Source organism: Microcebus murinus, chromosome 25 (assembly GCF_040939455.1).
Source record: "Microcebus murinus isolate Inina chromosome 25, M.murinus_Inina_mat1.0, whole genome shotgun sequence".
In the NCBI taxonomy this organism is placed as follows: Eukaryota; Metazoa; Chordata; class Mammalia; order Primates; family Cheirogaleidae; genus Microcebus; species Microcebus murinus.
This window is the reverse complement of record NC_134128.1, coordinates 8412091-8432333: the sequence shown is the minus strand read 5'-3', so window position 1 is coordinate 8432333 and position 20243 is coordinate 8412091. Positions and strand designations below refer to the sequence as shown.

The 20243-nt window shown below is 38.3% G+C and overlaps 1 protein-coding gene across 2 annotated transcripts in view; it reads left to right on the top strand.

Moving 5' to 3' along the window:
• Positions 1 to 6067: 6067 nt before the first annotated feature.
• The window catches only part of SPAG6 (sperm associated antigen 6), a 61617-nt gene continuing 47441 nt past the window's right edge, over positions 6068 to 20243 (top strand). The window contains exons 1-2 of one of the 2 annotated variants that reach the window (XM_075997663.1): positions 6068 to 6254; positions 6363 to 6458. In XM_075997663.1, the coding sequence (XP_075853778.1) occupies positions 6230 to 6254; positions 6363 to 6458 (121 nt within the window). In that variant the 5' untranslated portion in view covers positions 6068 to 6229. The remainder of the gene's footprint in view (positions 6255 to 6362; positions 6459 to 20243) is intronic. The other variant, XM_075997662.1, reaches the window with a different exon arrangement.

Genomic DNA, 20243 nt, shown 5'->3' with positions numbered 1-20243 from the left:
ATGTTTTTCTATTCAGTTGGGCTACAAGAAATCTCTATTTTCACATTACCCATCTGTGTTTTTAGTATTGCAAGACACTCTTTAAGCCAGGAGTTTAGGTTGCTTATCTTTGGAACATGACCATAAGCAGACTGAAATTATTTGTATACTTGCAACTTTACTTGTGAACTTCTAAGACCATTACCCTTAACTTAAAAATGAAACAAATTATAATCTATTGTGTATAATTTCACCAGGACCCCCCTGAAAGCCCTCCTAGAAAAAAACATTTCTTAATAAAAATTCATTTTCTTAAGACCAAGTCTGTCTTACTAATAGGAAAGGTATTAGTATTTTCTTCATCTAGGTAGTTAATCTTTTATGTTGTTCATATAAGAACCTTTATTCTTTACTCTAAAAAAATAAATATTAGGTTACATTAGAGTAGGAGGTAAATTAATGAAGCTTTAGCAATAATCAGATGTATCCTCAGAAATATCAGAAAGCAAAGGTGCAAATTCCGGCGCAAACCATCTCTTCTGAAAGAATGAGATGGAGTGCCACCGTGTCCTCGAAATTAGTCTGTTTTAGCGGAGCTCACTCTCGGCTCTGATCATCTCTGTGGGGGAAACGGACATGCAGAGTGGATAAACAGGAGACACTGTTTTTGTTTCAGTAGTTTCAGAAACCTTGAAAACCTGCTCTCTGTACTTTTGCAGTAATTTCCAAGAGTCAAAGTATACAGTCAATTATTCATCAGAGTAACCAACGCACAAGACATTTAGGCTTGGGACTTGATATAGCGAAATGACGTCAAAATTAAAAAAAAAATTGAGGCTCGCACATGCGCGGTGAGGTGCAGCTTTTTTTTTTTTTTTTTAATTTCTTTCTTTCTTTTTTTTCTAAATAGGCTGTTGGCTCCTCTCCCAGCTTCTGGGATCCGGCCTGCGCCGCGGGCTCTTAGAGAAGCTGGCTGCTGTGAGGTGGCGCAGGGTTCCCACACCCCGCTCCCGGCAAGGAGAGTAGCCCGAACCCCTTCCCCACTTTCCCAGCCCAGGGCTCTCTTTAGAAGTCCCGGGAGCAGACGAGGCGCAGCAGGCCGCCCCGAGCAGCTGCCGCGAGTTTTTCCGGCTGCGCCAGCGCTGCGGGGCCTCGGGTCCCAGGGCTCCCCACCGCCGCGGCGCCGCGCGAGGTGGCCGCACCTTCCCCGGGCCCGCGGCGCGGCCGCACCGCTGAGCGGTTGGCCCGGGACCTCCGCCCGAGCCCCCGCGCGGCACTGCGGCTGGAGCGGGAGGCCCGGCCCGGGAACCAAAGCGAAAGGACAGAGGCCTTTTCATCTTAACAGCCGCCCCGCCGCGCCTGCCCCACATCCCCGCGGCGCTGCCAGGGGGCTGCAGAGTCCGACCCCCACCCCCGCCCCGCGGGGCTCGGCCGGGGAGGCCCCGCGGGAGGGAAGCCCGGGCCCAGCCCGCCCGGCGCTTCCGCACTCGCGCCCTCGGGCCGCGCGCCTCCGCCCCTTCCCCCGCGCCGCCTCGCCCGCGGGCGGCCCCACCCGGCTCCCGGGCCCCCTTCCTCCTTTAGATACTCCGGTCTCCGCGAGATTGCTCGTCGGAGTTGGAGAAACTTTGGGTGATGGAAAAAGCCGAGGAGTATCACAAAAAGTCGGGGAGTATCACATTCTTCCCTTCTGCCGGACCCCCCTGTTAACTCGGGGCACAGCTGCCTGCCAAGGCCGTGGAACCGAGGACCCTGGGCACTCCCCGCACGGGGACCTGCCCCCGTCCAGCTTGGGCGGGGAGAGCCAGCCACTGCTCAGCCCTGGCAAGACCGCACCTGAGGGATGCGTGGGCTGCATCCCCGCGGGCTTGGTGGGCTCTAGGGGTCCTTTGCTATGTGGCCCCGTTCACCTTTGTCTCTTGTGCCCTATGCTACCAGGAAGGTGGGAGAGGAGACAGTCTCTTCAATAAATGGTGCTGGAAAAACTGGGTATCCATATGCAGAAGAATGAAACTAGACCCCTACCTCTCGCCATCTACAAAAATCAAATTAAAATGGATAAAAGACTTAAATCTAAGATCTGAAACTATGAAACTACTATAAGAAAATGTTGGGGGAAAGGTGGGAGAGGAATGGTACATACCTTCTCTGACACAAGTCCAGCATCGCCAAGATTTTAAAGGGTTCGGAGGGCTGAGGGTGAGGGCATTGAAAGGCAGTGGCTGACGGGCTTCTGTGCCAAGGCGCTTGGGCTTTTCTATCTGGTGACGCAGGTTTTGGGTACAATTTTTAATTAAGAGAACTCATGTAAGTGAAGAAGATACTTATATCACTTAACACGCTAAACTGAGATAATTGAGTTTGGTTTTTATGCATGGCATTGCCTTAGAAAATGTTATGCTGTATTTCAGATTTCCACATTAAAAGTATCTGTTTTTAGTATCAATCACTTTGAGCTATATGGTACCCTTTTTTGGAAGCAAAATTATTCGTGTGTGGAATCTCCTAATCACGGATTTCTTTAGGAGTGGGAAAGATGTGTTCAATCTCTGCATCCTCTGAATTGCTGGAAAGGAAGCCATGTACAGGTATATTTTTAGGTCTTTGGGGCCAACTAAATCATTGCCCTTTTAACATTCTATTGGCCTTAACACTAAAAAGAAACAAAAAACTTTAAAATGTAATGAGTTGACTTTAAAAGGGTTGAAAAGCCAAGACTATGAAATAAGACACAAACACAAAGCATACATAGAAATGTTAATCTGCCCTTCCTAGATGGAAGTGTCCAAGTCTCTTCAGCTAGGGTGACAAACTTGATGACACAACTGGATGGTCTGCTCAGACCTAAAGGTAAAATGCCGATGTTATTTCCCAAAAGAGGGACAGTGCAACATTTCAGATAGTCACGTCTGCTTTTATCATTAAAGACAATATTTTGGGTCTACTAACTTGATTGTGGAGTATGTAATGCCTTTATTTTTAACTCGTTTGTAAATATGGAGTTGTTTTAGTAATTTAGATTTGGTGTTGGCAAAATAATCTTTATATTCTCATAACTTAAATAATTACATGCAGTTGAATGCCTTTTAAAATGCTAACAATGTTTTTTGGGGGAAATTAATTTTGAGGGGAAGGAGATTTCATATCTGAATAAAACCCAGCTAATTTTTATTAAAAACAAAAAGGCTTTTATTATTTAAATGATGTTTTAGATATTCTCACCCTTCACCTACTTTACTCTAAGTCCCTCATGTGTGTTCTCAAAACACTCATGGTGCTTAGAGCAATTACAGCCCTTAAAACATTGGCAGGCTGCAGTATGTGCTTGTTGAATGAATTAATACAGACTTCCGTAGGTATATGCTTGTAGAATGAATTAATGTCTATCTCTTACTAGACTCCATGTGATGGAAGAAAGGCACATTCTCTTATTAGCAAAGTATTTGGCACACGTGGGTATTTAATATATGTTTGACTTGATGGAGGAATATATATACACATGACTCACCTCAACAGTTTTTAAAATGTAGCTGTTAATATCTAATTAGCATACATAAAGCTTTAACTTTTAAAATTCAGCTAGGACCTGAAGAAAAAAATACATAGATGTTAAAATTAGCAAAGTTTCTTTTAGGGATACATATAGCAGATATTCCCATGATAATGGGATTTTCTGAATTCTCAAAGAAGATAAGTAAAGAGAAACAGAACAGGATTTTAAAACTGTCTTTATCCTGTTGACTTTTTCAGTCTCCTTTTCATAAATAAAGAAGGGCTTAAGTGAAAAAATGATGTTGAAGTGTTACATATTATGATTAGCCTTTTACAAAAGGAGCCAAAGGTTTCCAAACAAACCTTTCATAGAACACTTTTGCAAGTTGTTCAGATAATATTTCATTCTCAATCAAATGTATAGTGTCATATGTTAATTACATTGTATACCTCTAAAGTCAGCTGGTACTTTAAGAACAGTACTCTTAGTTTAATGACACTTTTTTAAAACTGAAGTTATCTCTTTGAACAGTTTGGTTTTTCACTGCTTAATTGTTAGTTTAGAGGTATGTAAGGTGTGTATGTGATCATGGAGCATTCATTTAACTTTATAAAACAGAATGGTATTTTGTTTTAAAGTTAGTAAGTTGAAAATGGGCCAGAAAATCTAGATTGGTTTTCTTGTCAATAAAAGTAATCTGTTTGCCATATTTTATATTTGAATTACTAACAATTTTATTTATATGCATATTATGATTATTCTGTTATATTTCTCCATTTAATTTTAAAGACTTTTTAAAAAGAAGGCTAGAATAAAGGGCAAAGATCTAGCTTATTTAATATGTCCAATTTTAGATATGAAGTAGGCATTCTATATTATGTTTTATCAGGAGCAATGCAATTTAACTCAAAGACTCAAAGTAAATATTCAGCATACCACTTGACCTTAAGTTTTCAAAGAACTTTGTAGCATCTCATAAGTAGACTGTGTTAAGTTTATAGGGTTAGACCTTTTTTTCACTATTGAGCTCTTAACACTTTTAAAGTAGAAAACAAATAGTAAAGCAATTGCTAAAAATGGCAGCTAGAGTAGCTTAAGAGTTTGAATTGTTTGTTTAAGGACTGAAACCAAATATGGAACCTTTTAGTTTTAAGGGGATTTTTAAAAACAATGCAACAAGGAACTGAAAATTACAGCAGTTTATTTGCAATCTTAATTATTTACTCAATGTTTCCCCCCACATCTCTAAATGGGAGTGCACAACAACTTTCATTTTAAAGGACCTGTTCCCTTAGGAGAATGTAGATATCATTGTAGAATTTATGGCTTAGAGTTAAGTAAAAGGATGGTGGATATCACTGGCTTCTGAACTGCAGAAGGAAAAGACATGTACCTGTTCTGAGGTATCAGGGACCCGACTAAACACATTTGTTCTTCTCTCTGATTGCTAGTCCATTCCCCAACTATTTGGAGCTCCATTAAATATTAGGACTTCATCAGAGAGCTCAGGTCAGGGTGTGATCTTAAAGATTATTATAGAGGATTCACTCCAAATATAAAAACCAGCTAAGTTTGCATGCTCCTTTCTGTAGAAGAAGAAATATCAAGGGGTTTCCTGTCTTGCAGCAGCAGCTGCGGCTATCTACCCATTTGACACCTGGTGAAATTGTAGTTTCTGATAGAGAAACATTTAAAGTTGACACCTGCCTGTCATTGGAACACTTGGTATATACTCTTCAAAGACAAGCTAGAAACCCGTGATAGACTAAGTATTTAAAAGTTCTTAAAAAAAAAAAATTAGGTAAAGAGTTGAAGTTAAAAAAACTAGAGAAGTCTGGTTTTCCAGGTAAAGATTCTCTCTCTTTTGGAAATGTCATTCAGCAACAAAATAAAGATTAAATTTAATAGACAAAATGTTTTTAAAAATCATATAAAAGTGAGGAAACAGCAAGATTAGTAGTAATTAGGAGAAAGCCACTGAAGACAGGACGTTTATCACCTTGTTTCCTCGTCTGCTTTTCTGACTGAATCTGAGTGCTCATTAAATACTTTCAATAGAGTGTAGCTCAGTGTATGAACATGGTCCTCGGGATCCTTCGGGAATCTTGAGACCAGGAATTCCAGGAATATAACAGCTGGGTTAAAGAGGGAAACACTGACTTAAGGGTTGCCCTGACACTAATGTGTTTATCAGACCACGCGTCGTCACGCGTGGGGTTTCCCTCGACCGTCGAGGCTCGGACAGCTCCAGGGCTGCAGGGGCCCTGTGCGGCGCTGGGCCAGGTTCCCGGCTGGTGGGCTCTCCGGGCGCCCGCGCGGCGGGCTGGGAACCGCGCCGGCCGGGGGGCTGTGACGATCCCGGGCTCCTGGCTCCCGGAGGACGCCTGCACTCCGCGCCCACGACGAGGGCGGTGACATTCGACGGGGGACGCCCCCCGCAGCGGTCTGGCGACCTGGGCAGCCCGGGGGAGCCCCTGCAGGCGGCGTTCCCCGGGGCCGGCCGCCCTCGCGCCGCCTCTGCCCCGCGCGGGGCGCCCCGGCACCGCGCCTGTGACGTCACGCCCGGGCCTGGCCGTTGCCGCGAGACGGCTGCGTTCCGGTTCCGGTCGGTTGCCCGGGCGACGCGGGTACACAGAGGGACGGATCCGTCGGAGGCTGAGCCGTCGCCGCGGTCGCCCCTCGGCGGACGCGGGCAGGCGCGGACGGGCCGCGGCGCGGCGGGGCGGTCGGGGCGGTCGGGGCGGAGAGCGGCGCGGCGCCATGAGTCAGAGGCAGGTGCTGCAAGGTAGGCCGGCGGCCGGCGGGCGGGCGGCCGGGCTGGCGGGGCGCCCCGACGGGCGGGCGGCGGGGCCGACGGGCCGAGCGGCGGCTCCACTGGGCCTCTCCCCCGCAGTGTTCGAGCAGTACCAGAAAGCCCGGACCCAGTTCGTGCAGATGGTGGCGGAGCTGGCGACCAGACCCCAAAACATCGAAACGCTGCAGAATGCGGGTGAGTCCTCACCGCCAACCCGCGACGCTCGGTGCCGCTGGCCTCTCCCGCCACTCCGGGCCTTAGACCCCCGCCCGGCGTCCCTGGCCCTGCCCGGCCCCCGCCCGGCGTCCCTGGCCCTGCCTCGTCCCCCGCCCGGCGTCCCTGGCCCCCTGCCCGGCCCCCGCCCGGCGTCCCTGGCCCTACCTGGCCCCCGTCCCCGGGCCCCCGGCTCGCCCCTGCCCGCTGAGCTTGGGGGCAGCGGCTGGGTGGGGGCAGGAGGACGCGCAGAGCGCAGAAGCATCTTTGAGGGGGAGGCTGACGGAGGGAGGGTGAAGCTTCAGGATGGGCGGGAGAGGGGCTTGATGTCCTCATTTGCGTCCTCATCGCAAGCGGACAAGTGTCAGGTTGAAAGTCGAGGCCACAGAAGTCATTTGACAGAAATTGGAATCTACGCTACTCACACCCGTTTTATCTGGGTGCGGTTGCAGGTCACCCTGCCTTTGGTCACCTTCACTTCCTCACAGCAAAGGAATTCCAGAGTGGTCTACACATTATTTCTCCTCTTGCATTAGTGAAAGAGAATGATGTTTGAATCTTTTCCAAGAGATTCAAAGTACGTAAAGACCAGACTTTGTGAAATTCTTATGTGTTCTCATTCTACCCCTCACTCCAAACGAACTCCTTCTCAGGAAGGAAGGAAAAAAGAGAAAGAAATAGAGACAGAGAAAGATAGAGAGATAGAGATGAAAGAGAGAGAGGGATAGAGAAGATAATGGTGGTTCTCTCTCTATTTGACCAAAGATGATTCCACCACAGTTTATTACTACTGTGTCAAGAGAAATCTTCAGTTTATAAGATGTGATCTTTAAAACTACTGTAAATTAACACATAGCTAAAAGAAAATTGAGAATATATTGACAGAGAATATTTAGACATAATGCTTACTCTGGGTTTCTTTGAGGGGAATTACTGCTGTACCTGTGTGGATTACCACACAGGTACAGCAGTACCTTTTGTCACTGGGATTTTGGCATTTATTCCTTGTGTATTTCTATTGAGGGCTAGGTATTTAGAATGGAGAAAGTATATTTTATAGTCATGCATAAAACTTTTTAGTTTGAGATAATTATAGAGTCACATACAGTTGTGAGGAATAATACAGAAAGATCCTAGAAGTTGACATTGATGAAAATCCACTGATGTTATTCAGGTTTCCCTACTTGTCCGTGTATGTGTTATTCTACATAATTTTAGTCCATGTGTATCCAGTCTCCACTGCCACAGCCAACCTACAGAAGACTTTTGTCATCACAAGGATCTTGTGTGTTGCCCTATTATAACCAGACCCACCTCCTGCTGTCTCTAATCCTGGACAACCACTAATCTGTTCTCCATTTCTAAAATTTTGTCATTTCAGAACTGGTAATCTTTTATTCTGTAGTTGTTTCATGTGGATTCATTTTTTTCCTGTATGTTGCGTGTGTGTGTGTGTGTGTGTGTGTGTGTGTGTGTGTGTGTGTGTATGTATGTACTCTTATTCCTCAAAGTACCCAGAACAATGGTGGGCACACAGTATTTCATATATACTAAGTTAAGTTTATTAGAGCACATTACATTTTTAAAATAGTTACTTTTTACATTTTTTTTTGCTCACTAATATCTGGATAATGTGCTAAGATTTTTCTTTTCCTGAGGAACTTATTTTATAATATTTCATGTTATGTAGATTTAAGAATTCCTCTAGTAATGTTAAATACAGACAGATCATGCATATTCCCATATAGTTATTTTTAATTAAAAAATAACCTATATACTTTGTTATGAAAACTTTTGTTTCTTAATAGTCAATTTACTTAACCATTCAAATGGTTTATTTTTTTTAAATAACCATGCATTTAAAAATGTTTTTGAATGAACCACAATATATATGTGTCTATCATATATAATGATCAAGGTTTTTTTCAGTCAAAGGCTTTCATTTTGGTAGCATAAGATACCAATGCATTTTACTCCTGACTTTGACATACTGTCAACATATCTGGGAGGATTTTATTTTGTTTTCTTATTCTCCTCCTCTCAATATCCTGTTTAAATAAATATGTATCATGGATCCAAAATAATGTGAAAAATATTTTTGTGTAGGCATCATGATCAAAGCAGTTAACCTTGTTAAAAATGTTTCAATTCATTCTTTGTGAAGTGAATATTAAAGTTGAAAATTGTCAACAGAGTTTTAATTTATTTTTAATCTCTGATATATTTTATTGTTTTTGATGTTCTAATAAGAGAAATTGTTTTTTTAAATATGTTCAAAGTAATTACTAAAGTAGACAGTGTTGCAAGATCTCTCTTCTTCAGTGTTCAGAAAAGAATAAGTTTGATTTCTAATCAAAATTCTTACTAGAAAGAACTGTGTACAAAGTATCTGTAACCTCAGGAGTTTCCTTTTTCCTCATTGATGTTTTATTTCTTCTAAATCAAAAGAAAATATATGAACAATTAAAAAGTTTAATGTTTAAGATTTATTTATGTACCCTCAAACTTTATATATGTCTGAACTATTATATCTTGTAGCTATTTAAAAGTGTATTTTGATACTTCCCTTCTCTGAATAATTAGTAACACATGACTGTAATAGTAGAAATAATAATACATTGTTACTTCTACCAATTATAAAATTTCAGCAATTGGAGGTGGTTGGTTAGTTGTAAAATGTAAGAAATATGTTTTGTGGCATAATGTAATACCAGGCCACTCTTAGGTCTGTTTAGGAGGTCTTCTGAAATAAGCTAGTAAAAGCTCCAAGAAAATTGTTTTTAAACTGCTTAGCTATATAAAATAAACTTCTTTTGAACCAGCTATTTATAGAAATGGGGGAATAATTTTATAAATAACCTATATTAAAACAGTAAAACATGGCAAATCAGTAGTTATGCACATTTTCAGAAGAGTAGGAATAAAGAAGTTTGCACAACAATTTAAGCATTGTATGAAGCTAATTTTCAGATTGAGGCTATTTAATGGGTTTAGAATTCAAGAAAAGTAATACATGTTGTTGACATAAAATAATTTTAGATTACATGTGTCTGGATCCAGAGCAGGGTGAAAATCTTCAGATTATCTATTTAGTACCTCAATAAGCTATGAGAAGGAAAAGCCCCTACTATGCATTTATTAATATAATGTAATTAAAACATATCATGGTATGTACATGTACTATGATCCTCTTACAAAACCTACTGTTCCAAAGGATATTGAAATTGAAAAGAAATTTAGCAGAGTAACTTCAAAAAATTTGACCAATCGTGCTATTTTAGTTTGGCATATTTTGTCTATATAAAAAGAGTCTTACAATTGTGAATGTAAAAGATAATTAACTCAAAGCACTGAGTTCTTTTTAAAGATAGAGATAGAAGGGGTTGGACATGCTTGAAGCTCTGACTCCGGGGGTGGGGGCAAAGGCAATATATGTAACCTAAACATTTGTACCCCTGTAATATGCTGAACTAAAAAAAATTTTTTAAAAAGATAGGGATAGAGAGGTTTTGTACATATGCTTAAGTGGAAAATATGCCAGGGGGCTATATAAATTCTGAACTTGTATGTACCTAATGATATGTCCTAAAACCAAAAGCTTATTCTGAATTTTATTCTGTGTTCCAAAACACTGTTTCTACATGGACATTTATCTGTTTTGTTATCTGAGCATTGGTACGTAGCAGAAAATAACAGAGCAAGGACTAGGCTGTTATTGTTTTCTTAGGAAAAATTGGACAATTAAAAATCCAAGCTGTCAATGAGCCTACAGGAGGGTGGGGCTTAGAAATGGCAAATTTTGTGTGTTAAATTTCAATGTTACAGATTAAATTTTTGATTTTTTTCAAAAGTTTTTGAAAAGTTATTTAAGTATTCCATAATTCCACTTTACATTTGAATGTTGTTTCAGGGCCTTCGAATTTCTGCCTGTAATCTTAACTTCTTTGCCAAGCTAATTTCTACTTATTCTTTGTGGCTCTGTTTTGATGTTGATTCCTCAGAGAAGCCTTCCCTGAGCCCTCACAGTAAATTAAGTCTCTTGATGTATGCTACCCTTGGTCCTAGTATTTCTCTTTCATAGTACTTATCAGAATTGTAATTATTTCATTTCTGGTTTCCCTACTAACCATAAATTCCATGCATAGCACAATCCTGAGCAGAGAGTAGAAGTTCAAAATGTTTAAATAGGAAGGAGTAATTGAATAAAGGAGAAAAGTTTTTTGAAGTTGTTTTTTGAAGGAGTAATTGTTTTCACATCTCTTAAAAAATTAGATTTTTATAATAGCTCAGGTTAGTAGAATAGTGTGGATACTTTAGCCCAAAGAAGGTTGGATAATAGACTTCTTCACAAAGTGAGTTAGTGGCCAGACTGGGACTAGAACCCATTCCTTAATTGCTGCCTCATCTTGTGCTCTTTCTACTTTACCTTTTAGGTATTAGGAAATTATTTTTAGATGGTTCTAACAGTTCCTAATAAACTTTGATGTTAACTATTGAAATAAGTGCTCTGTTTAGGTCTTTGAGTACTAGTGGCTGACCAGTGATTTTGAAACTTGGTGGCTCTTGAGGTCTCCTTGAGGAACATCATGGGAATTTGAGTGGAGGCCAGATATGGAGGACCAATTTTAATTGATAAATACCTGGAGGTTTGAGGAAGTAGAAGTGATATTTAGGATTTAAACTGGCCTCAGAGCTCTAGAAGACCTTTAGGCTTCCACAGGCTCCTAAGGAGAGTCTTATCAAACCAGGAGCTCTTTGAAAGCACCCAGGGAAAAGTCTAACCCACTGGGAGTTGAGAACCAAGATAGCACTTCAGAAAGCTGTTGGACTGAGAGCCTGCCTGGATCACCAAGAGTCCAGAGGAGACTTATTCAGAGTCCAGGGCTTTCAGCTGCCCTCTGATTTCCTGACTGCTCTTCTGGGCTTTTGGGAACACATGAGGTAGATAGAGTACACAGAAGTAGGAAGTACGTGATATTTGTTGGTTAATTGATTTGAGTATATACCTGACACTTCTTCCCTTTTTAAATCATGCTTTGTGTGAAGTACTTTTCCTTGTTCATTGGGGGCAGAACTTTAGGATATCTTTTGAGTATTTATATGGGCTGTAGGAGGAATCCAGGGCTAGATCTTGAGAAAAATTTTGGCCTTGCTTTGTGGTGGGTGAGATGGCTCATGTGAAATCAGATTTATCTCATTTTCAAAGTGAAATATTGATTTTGCCATACTCTCTGTACATCTCCATAAGGATGGCTCAATTTAAAATTTATTGTTTATTCAGTTTCTATTAAAAATCTTGCCGAAAGCAAGAGATATTTGTGTGTGTACACACCTGGGTATCTCCAAAGGAAATGATATCTATCCATTTTTCTAAATATTTAAGTTCTATATTGTTGAGTTAGAATTACTATTAAAGTATGTACACAGACTAGATTATGTTAGTTTTTCATAGAATTGTCTTTGTAGACGTAAATGATATGTCATTTTTTTAAAAAAAGTGAGGACTTATTAAAAAAACACTTTGATTTTCCCATAGCTTTCTTAAGTCCATCAATGAAGATATTGTCAATCTTGTTGTTAAATGTTTAAACATATTTTATTTTATTTAGGGACAAGGCCTTGCTTTGTCACCCAGGCTGGAGTACAGTGGTGCAGTCATAGTTCACTACAGCCTCAAACTTCTGGCTCAAGTGATCCTCCTTCCTCAGCCTCCTACGTAGCTGAGATTACAGGTGCACACCACCATGCCCAGCTAATTTTTCTTATCTTTTGTAGAGATGGGATCTCGATATGTTGTCCAGTCTGGTCTCAAATTCCTATCCTCAAACAATGCTCCCACCTTGGACTCCAAAGTGCTAAAATTACAGGTGTGAGCCACTGAGCCTAGTCAAATTTTTAAAAATATAAAGATACACTTGTTTATTCAATGGATATTTATGAATGATTATATGGCAAGCTAGGTGCTAGATATGATATTTCCGAAAAAAATTTGTTCTTGCTCCCCTTTATTTTTTAAGTTTCTTCCCTTTTTAGTTTTCCTGCCAGGAAACTCAGTGCAGTTTTCAGAACTCAATTGCAGCAACTATCCTTAACCTATGTTTCTGATAAATTTATCAGTTCTCCTCCCCACTACTTAGGAGAGCCTGTATACATCTTGTATACTTATCTTTTAGAGTAAACTATCTCAAAATATTTAGAATAGTGAAGTATGAATAAAGTAAAAAATTAATTCTATCTGAAGATAGATTTTGAACTGTCTTCCAAATATTTTCTCTTCAAATGTTACACATGAAACCTCTTGGAATAGATAATACTTTTCATCCTGTCCTATTTATTCTCTACACTGCCCATTCCTGCTTCTAGTCTTCTGCAGACAGGTGAGTATAATAGGTATTTACTGTAAAAGAGAAAACACATTAGTAAAAGAAGACAGGACTAATTCAAAATTGGTAGCTCTCTAGAAGATTTTCAAATGAAAATAGAATTTTACCTATACGGAGTAATTTTTAGGTGAGGGAATAGTTTAAATGACGTATTTGAGTTACTTAAAGTATCTATGGTAACAGTGCTGGTCATGTACCTGACTTTTTGTACCTAAAAATAAAATAACTGCGATCATAATATTACTCATTTGTTTTTAATTAAAATTTACCTGAAAAGAGAGAAAACTGCACATTAATTTTCACAGTTGGTTCATTCATCATTCAATGAACATTTATTGAGTGTCCAAGTGCCAGATGGATGATTAGATGCTAATCATGCAAAAATAGAAGGCATAGTCTCTGTGCTTACAGAGCTTATTTACTAATGGAGAGATACAGAAATAAATTACTATTTATTTGAAGGGCACCTAACTCACAATTTGGGAATGAGGGGTGCTGTTCAAGGGAAATATCTAGGAGGAGGTGTTATTTGTGCTGAATTTCCTAGGAGTTAGCCAGATGAAACTGCATTCAGGCAGAGGGAACATTATGTGCAAAGGCTCAAAGACAAGAGAAAATGTGGTAGTGGATGGAAAAGGCCAGTGTTTGAGAATGGCTGGAGCCTGGGGTAACTAGGCAAGGAGAGGAAGGCTGGTTGTGGCTCGAGAGGAAAACAGGCCTAATTATGAAAGACCTCATATGAAGTTTGGATTTCTCCTGAAATTGATGGAAAGCCATTGAAGGTTTTACCTGGAGGATTGATGTGATCCATTTTGTGTTTTTGAAAGATATTTTTAGCAATAGTGTAGATAATAGATTGGTGGTGGTTAAAACAGGATCAGGAAGACCAAGTATACATTTTTGATATAGCCATCATGTTGAATAGGAAATGTTAAAGAGGTAAAGTCTGCAGGACTTAGTGACTTAGGAGAAAGGAGGCAGGGTCAGGTGAGGAGAGAGATGAGTTCAAGGTGACTTCCCGGCTTCTGGTTGCTTAGACACATTAGCGTTGTTCATTCATAGAGGAAGGGGACAGAAAAAAGCAGAGGGAAATGGTGATTTCACTCTTCAGCAATGTTGAGGTTGAAGTATGTTTGGGATATCTCCGAGTCAGTGATGTGGTAAGCTCCCCAATGGCTTCCCATTTGCCTTAAAATAAAAATCAGAAAATCTCAATTTGGCCTACAGCCAAATTTGATCTGCCCCCAACCAACTTTATCTCTTGCTCCTTCACCTCTCCTACTTTGTTTCAGGCCAGTATGAATTTACTGAAGCTTCTTCAACAGTCTAAACAAACATGCATCCTTGCCCATACCCGAAACTTAGAAGTATCACTGATTCCTCTCTCTTCACAATAATCAGTTTGTCTTCTAAATATCTCCTTATATTTCACTTTTCTCTCTCCCTCCTTTTTTTTTCTCTTCAGGCTATTTTCATATTTAGTACCATTCCTACAATAGCTTCCTAAGTATCTTCCTGCCTCCCATCTCGTCCCTTGTCATCCTTTCTCCCTGCTGTGATCAAAGCAATCCTTCTTCATGAACTGCACATTTGATCTTGTCAATGCATTGACATCCATATTAAGATAAAATTCAAAATAGTTAAAATAGTTTGTTGCATACTTCAGGGCTTTTATCTCTATTTATCTCTTAGCTTTCTTTGTACAGCCTCCTGTCTCCCCTCTTGCGCTATAGTCGTACTGCATTCTCAGTTTTGTCAACCTATCAAACTCTTCGCTTCTGTGCTTTATTTATGCAGTTTATACAGTTCTTTCTGGCTGCAATATTCTCCAATCCTTCCCCTCTTCACCTCTTCCAATGTTTTCAGCAGGCAATCTGTCTGAAAGCCTTCAGATCTTAACCTCTGTGTCACTTCCCTCCTGGGAGCCTCCCCCATGTCCATCATAGCCTGGGTTAGATGCTCTGCTGTGGGTTTGCAGAGCACCCTCTACTTCTCCTGTAGTTGTACACATCATACTGTGTTGCAGTTATCTCTCACAATCACTTTATAAGTTCCTTGAGATCAAGGACAATTGTATTTTCAATACTTCGTATATTCTTAATAGATATTTCTTAAATGAATTACTCATTCCATAGTAATTCTAAACCATATAGTAAAAAAAGTTGAATCTATGGGGCTATAGAACCTTTAATATTTCTTCATTAAAATGGAAGATATTAATGAGTCATTCAGTAATAATAATAAAATAATGTTGATGAAAAATATAGTCAATTTAGGGAACCAATTGCTTTAGCACTTTTATTTATCAAGCACTTGAACGTGCTTATTTTGTCCCAGTTAGTCTTTCTAGCACTTTAGAAATTTTAACTCTTTTAATTCTCACAACAACTTTCTGAATAGTCCTAGTATTTGTCACCATTTTACATATGAGAGAATTAAGGCAGAGAGATGTTAAATAACCTTGCCAAACCTCACAGCTAGGAAATGGCAGAGCCCAAATTCGAACCCAGTTTCCCTCTAGATTCGTGCTTTTAATCACCTCACTCTGTTGCCTCTCAACATAGGCAGAACAAGAGATTCATTCTGTTTTCTAAAGCATGAAGTTTCTATTACATTCTCATTGGCCCCCAAACAGAATGTCTGAGTCAGACGGTAACATTGACAGGCAAAAGTGAATCCTTTACTATGTAACTGGTTAATTGTATGCAAAAATTCTTTCTTCTGAAACTTGAAGGCACTTATCTAATAGCAGTTTCATAGTGAGTGGTCACATACAATGTAGCTTTAGATTAAAATGGAACATATTGTTGGAATTTGAATTTTTGAAAATTTGTAAAATTATAGTAACTCATGTCTAACATATTTTATGTCTATGATAGTTAATTTTGAATGGAATTGGAAAGTAAAAAAGTAAATGGTAGAAATCACTTTATGTAAATCTAAAAAAACAAAGAGTGTGTCAAAGGATAAAGTGCAAAGACAACTCACAGAATGGGAGAAAATATTTGCAAAGCACAGATCTGATAAGAGATTAATATCCAGAATATGTAAAGGATCCTACAACTCAACAATAACAAAATAATCCAATTCAAAAATGGGCAAAGCACTTGAATAGATTATATTTTTTCAAGAGAGATGTACATATGATCAATAAGTGCATGAAAAGATACCCAAATCACTAGTCACTAGGGAAATGCAAATCAAAATCACAATGAAATACCACTTAAGTCCATTAGGATGGCTATCATGGAAAAAACAAAAACAAAAACTAACAAACCAAACCAAAAAATAACAAGTGTTGATGAGGATGTGGAAAAATTGAAACCCTTGTGCTTTGCTGGTGGGAATATAAAACCACCATGGAAAACAGTTTGGCAGTTCCTCAAAAAGTTAAACATAGAATCATTTGATCCAGCAGTTCTACTCCTATGTATATGCCCAAAAGAATTGAAAGTGGGGACTCAAATGAATACTTACATACCAAGGTTTATAGCAGCATTATTCACAATAGCCAAAGGGTAAAAAAAGAAAAACCCTATTGTCCCTCAACAGATGAATAGATAAACAAAATATGGTATATACATGCAATTGAATATTATTTAGGCTTAAAAAGGAGTAAAATTCTGATAAATGCTAAAACATGGATGAACCTTAAAAATATGTTAAGTGAAATAATCCAGACAAGAAAGGACAAATATTGCATGATTCTACTTATACAAGGTACTTAGACTAGGCAAAATCATAGAGACAGAAAATAGAATAGAGGTTGCCAGGGATAGGAGTAGGGTGAAATGGGAAGTTATTGTTTAATGGGGCATAGACTTTTGGTTAGGAATGATAATAAAGTTCTGGAAATAGATAATCATGATGGTTATACAACATTGTAAATGTATTACTCAATGCCTCTGAATTGTACACTTAAAATGGTTAAAATGATAAATTTTGCTATATATATTTTACCACAATAAAATATTTTTTTTTAATTTGAAAAAAAAAAGCAGGTAAGCAGCAACCAGGACAACAAGAAATCTTTACTATGATGTAAATGGACCAAAGGCCCAGTTTGCAGGCGCTTGTTTTTAAAGGAACAAAGTGGAGATTTTAAGTATCTTTATAAAACAGATTGATGTAATATATATATATAAAGTATGTATATGTATTATGAGAATGGATTTTTTTTTATGTCATTGGAAAAGTTTGACATTTTCTTCTTGATGATTTCTATATGCCATTGGCATGCAAAATCAAGTAATTTGGCCTTAATTGTATTATGAGGATTTAAATGGAGGGGTTGTGATTATTTTGAGGCTATTTTATAATCTCCTTCACCAGATTATTAGTTTCTTGACAGTAGGCGCTGCCTTAATTCATATATGTATTCCTGTTGCTTGCTACTTGGTTAACTCTGATATATTTTTTGAATGAATGTGGACAGGATCAGTGAGGTTATTTGTTTTTTGACTTTTTTTGTAAGTGAATTGCAATGTAGTTATTAGAAGCAATGTTTTCACATGACACTAGAACAAGAAAAATAGAACAAGAAACTGAAAGCTATAAATTTTGTGTGTGTGTATGGGGGGCATTGTAAAGATTTATTCTTAAGTTAAATTTCAAAAATATTTTCACACATTTTATCAGTTTTTATAGAGCAGACAGAATTGTTTTGTAGATACTAGAGTATAATATATGAATTATTATTTTTAATATTGGATATAATATTAGATAATAGTACATGTTGGGTCCTTCAGTGGAGACCCCAATGATGTCATTAGGTCTTTACTAGAGGCCTTATTTATCAGCTATTGTAGCAACTGTTCAGACTGCTGTAATTTATGGACTCTAAATTTTCATTCATTCACTCACCATGGATCTTTGGATTCCTAATGGACAGGAAGGTAAGGAAAAATTTCTGTTTATATGTTATATATGCTGCCTGCCTGCCTGCCTGCCTGCCTCCCTTTTTTTATTTAGTCACCATTTTTACGTAGTTGCCCTTACATCTTTATTTGTACTTTTAGGACAAACCTGTAAATTATAATAACAAGTCTTCATGCTTAATCTACGTAAGAGATAAAAACATATCCCTGTAAAGTTGTATTTGGGGACTGACGATTATGCAACACTAAGAGGCAATTCAAGGACTAGAAATTTGGGGTAACATTTTTGAGAATTTATTTTCTTCTACAATAAAAATGACCTCTTCAAAGTCATTTATTGAATAAGCTTATTCTAACAGTGATTTCAAACTGACACTTTGGCTGTTACTTTTATAAGTTTGGAAATTTTGAAATTTTTCAAAATTCTCATTGTGCTATTGTCTGAACTAAGGAATATAGGAAAATTATGGTAGAGCAGAAGCCTGACTTTGATACGGGATGCAGAAATAGAAGGAAAAGAACTGTGAGTCATTTTATTGGTCTTATATTTCATGAGCCAAATGCAGTAGAAAAATAGATAAAATACATAAGAGAAGTCCTTTTAATACATAGACTAGTTAGCTATCTTTTAGGGGAAAAATATTTTACTTCTAAATTGTAGACTGAAATGGTCCAAAATTGGCAGATTCATGGTAGATTAGCTAAATACTATAACTAATAATAAACACTTATTAAATACTATAACCCCAGATAAATTAATTCACTCTTCAAATTCTTAATATAATTCATAAACATAATTCTTAAACATAAAAGTTAGAAGTTGTTTGGATTTAATTCAAAATATAATTCAATATGAAAACCTAGTATGGATTGACTTTCCAATTATATTTCAAAAGACAATAAACCACTCTGGGAGGCCGAGGCGGGCGGATTGCTCGAGGTTGGGAGTTCGAAACCATCCTGAGCGAGACCCCGTCTCTACTAAAAATAGAAAGAACTTAATTGACCAACTAAAAATATATATACAAAAAATTAGCCGGGCATGGTGGCACATGCCTGTAGTCCCAGCTACTTGGGAGGCTGAGGCAGGAGGATCGCTTGAGCCCAGGAGTTTGAGGTTGCTGTGAGCTAGGCTGACGCCACGGCACTCACTCTAGCCTGGGCAACAAAAGTGAGACTCTGTCTCAAAAAAAAAAAAAAAAAAAAAAAAAGACAATAAACCACTGCCTTTACATATCAAGTGGGCAAAAAAAAAAAGAGAAATATCAGAATCATCAGGAAAAAATAACATGAAACATGATTATGATTTTTTTAAAATTATTCTAAGCATACTTTGTTTTATTTTATTTTTTTAGAGACAGGGTCTGCCTCTGTTTTCCAGGCTGAAGTGCAGTGGCATGATCATAGCTCTCTAAGCATAGTTCATATTTTTTGGCCTCTTTAATGCTTTTATTATGAAGCTTTAAATATTTGTTAACAAATTTAACTTTTCTTTTTTAGAATATTGACTTATTTTAATTAAAATGGTATGTATTCATTGTAAAAAATCAAGTAATACTCAACAACAATGACAACAAACACAACCCAATTCAAAAATGGGCAAAGGACTTGAATAGACATATCTCCAAAGAAGATATATCAAATGGCCAATAAGCACAAGAAAAGACACTAATCAACATTAGTGCTAGGGAAATGCAAATCAAAACCACAGTGAGATACCATTTCACATCCATTAAGATGACTACTATTTTTAAAAAATGGAAACTAATAAATATTGGTGAGGATGTAAAAAAATTGGAACCCTTGTAGGAATGTAAAATGCTAGTAGGGATGTAAAAATGGCACAGGTGCTGTGGAAAGTCTGGCAGTTCTTAGGGTGATGGTCACCCAACATTGTCAATTTACTTAATGCCACTTAATGCCATTTACTTTATACACTTAAAAATGGTTAAAATCATAATTTTTATGTTATTTATATTTTACCACAGCAAAAAAAAAAGCAACAACAAAAACATTGAGTAATAAAGCAAACAACAAAGAAGAGATAGACAATTGTTTTAAATCCAACTTTCCTAAAATAACCTGTGTTAACATTTGTAGTTATTCTAATACCTTATTCTGTACTTTAAACTTTTTCTGTTGTGAGACATTTCAGAAGTTATATCTATCAAAAAATGTAGATAATAATATAAACAATACCCATCAACATTGGGTTTGCTTAATATACATAACCTTAACATTTGTACCCCCATAATATGCTGAAATAAAAAAAATAAAAAATTAACAAAAAACATGAGCTATGACCCAAGCGTGACCAGGAGCCCTCTTTCCTGCAGAGCTAACCAGCCTGTGCGGAATTCACACTTGCAACTGCGGCCTGATAGAAGATGATCTAACCTAGCCAAGTTGGGCATAAAAATGATGACTAAATGAAACTAGAAACTAGAAAGCTAAAGGTCAATCATTAAATGTGTCTGTGATAAGCATCATTGTTCTCTGCTTATGTT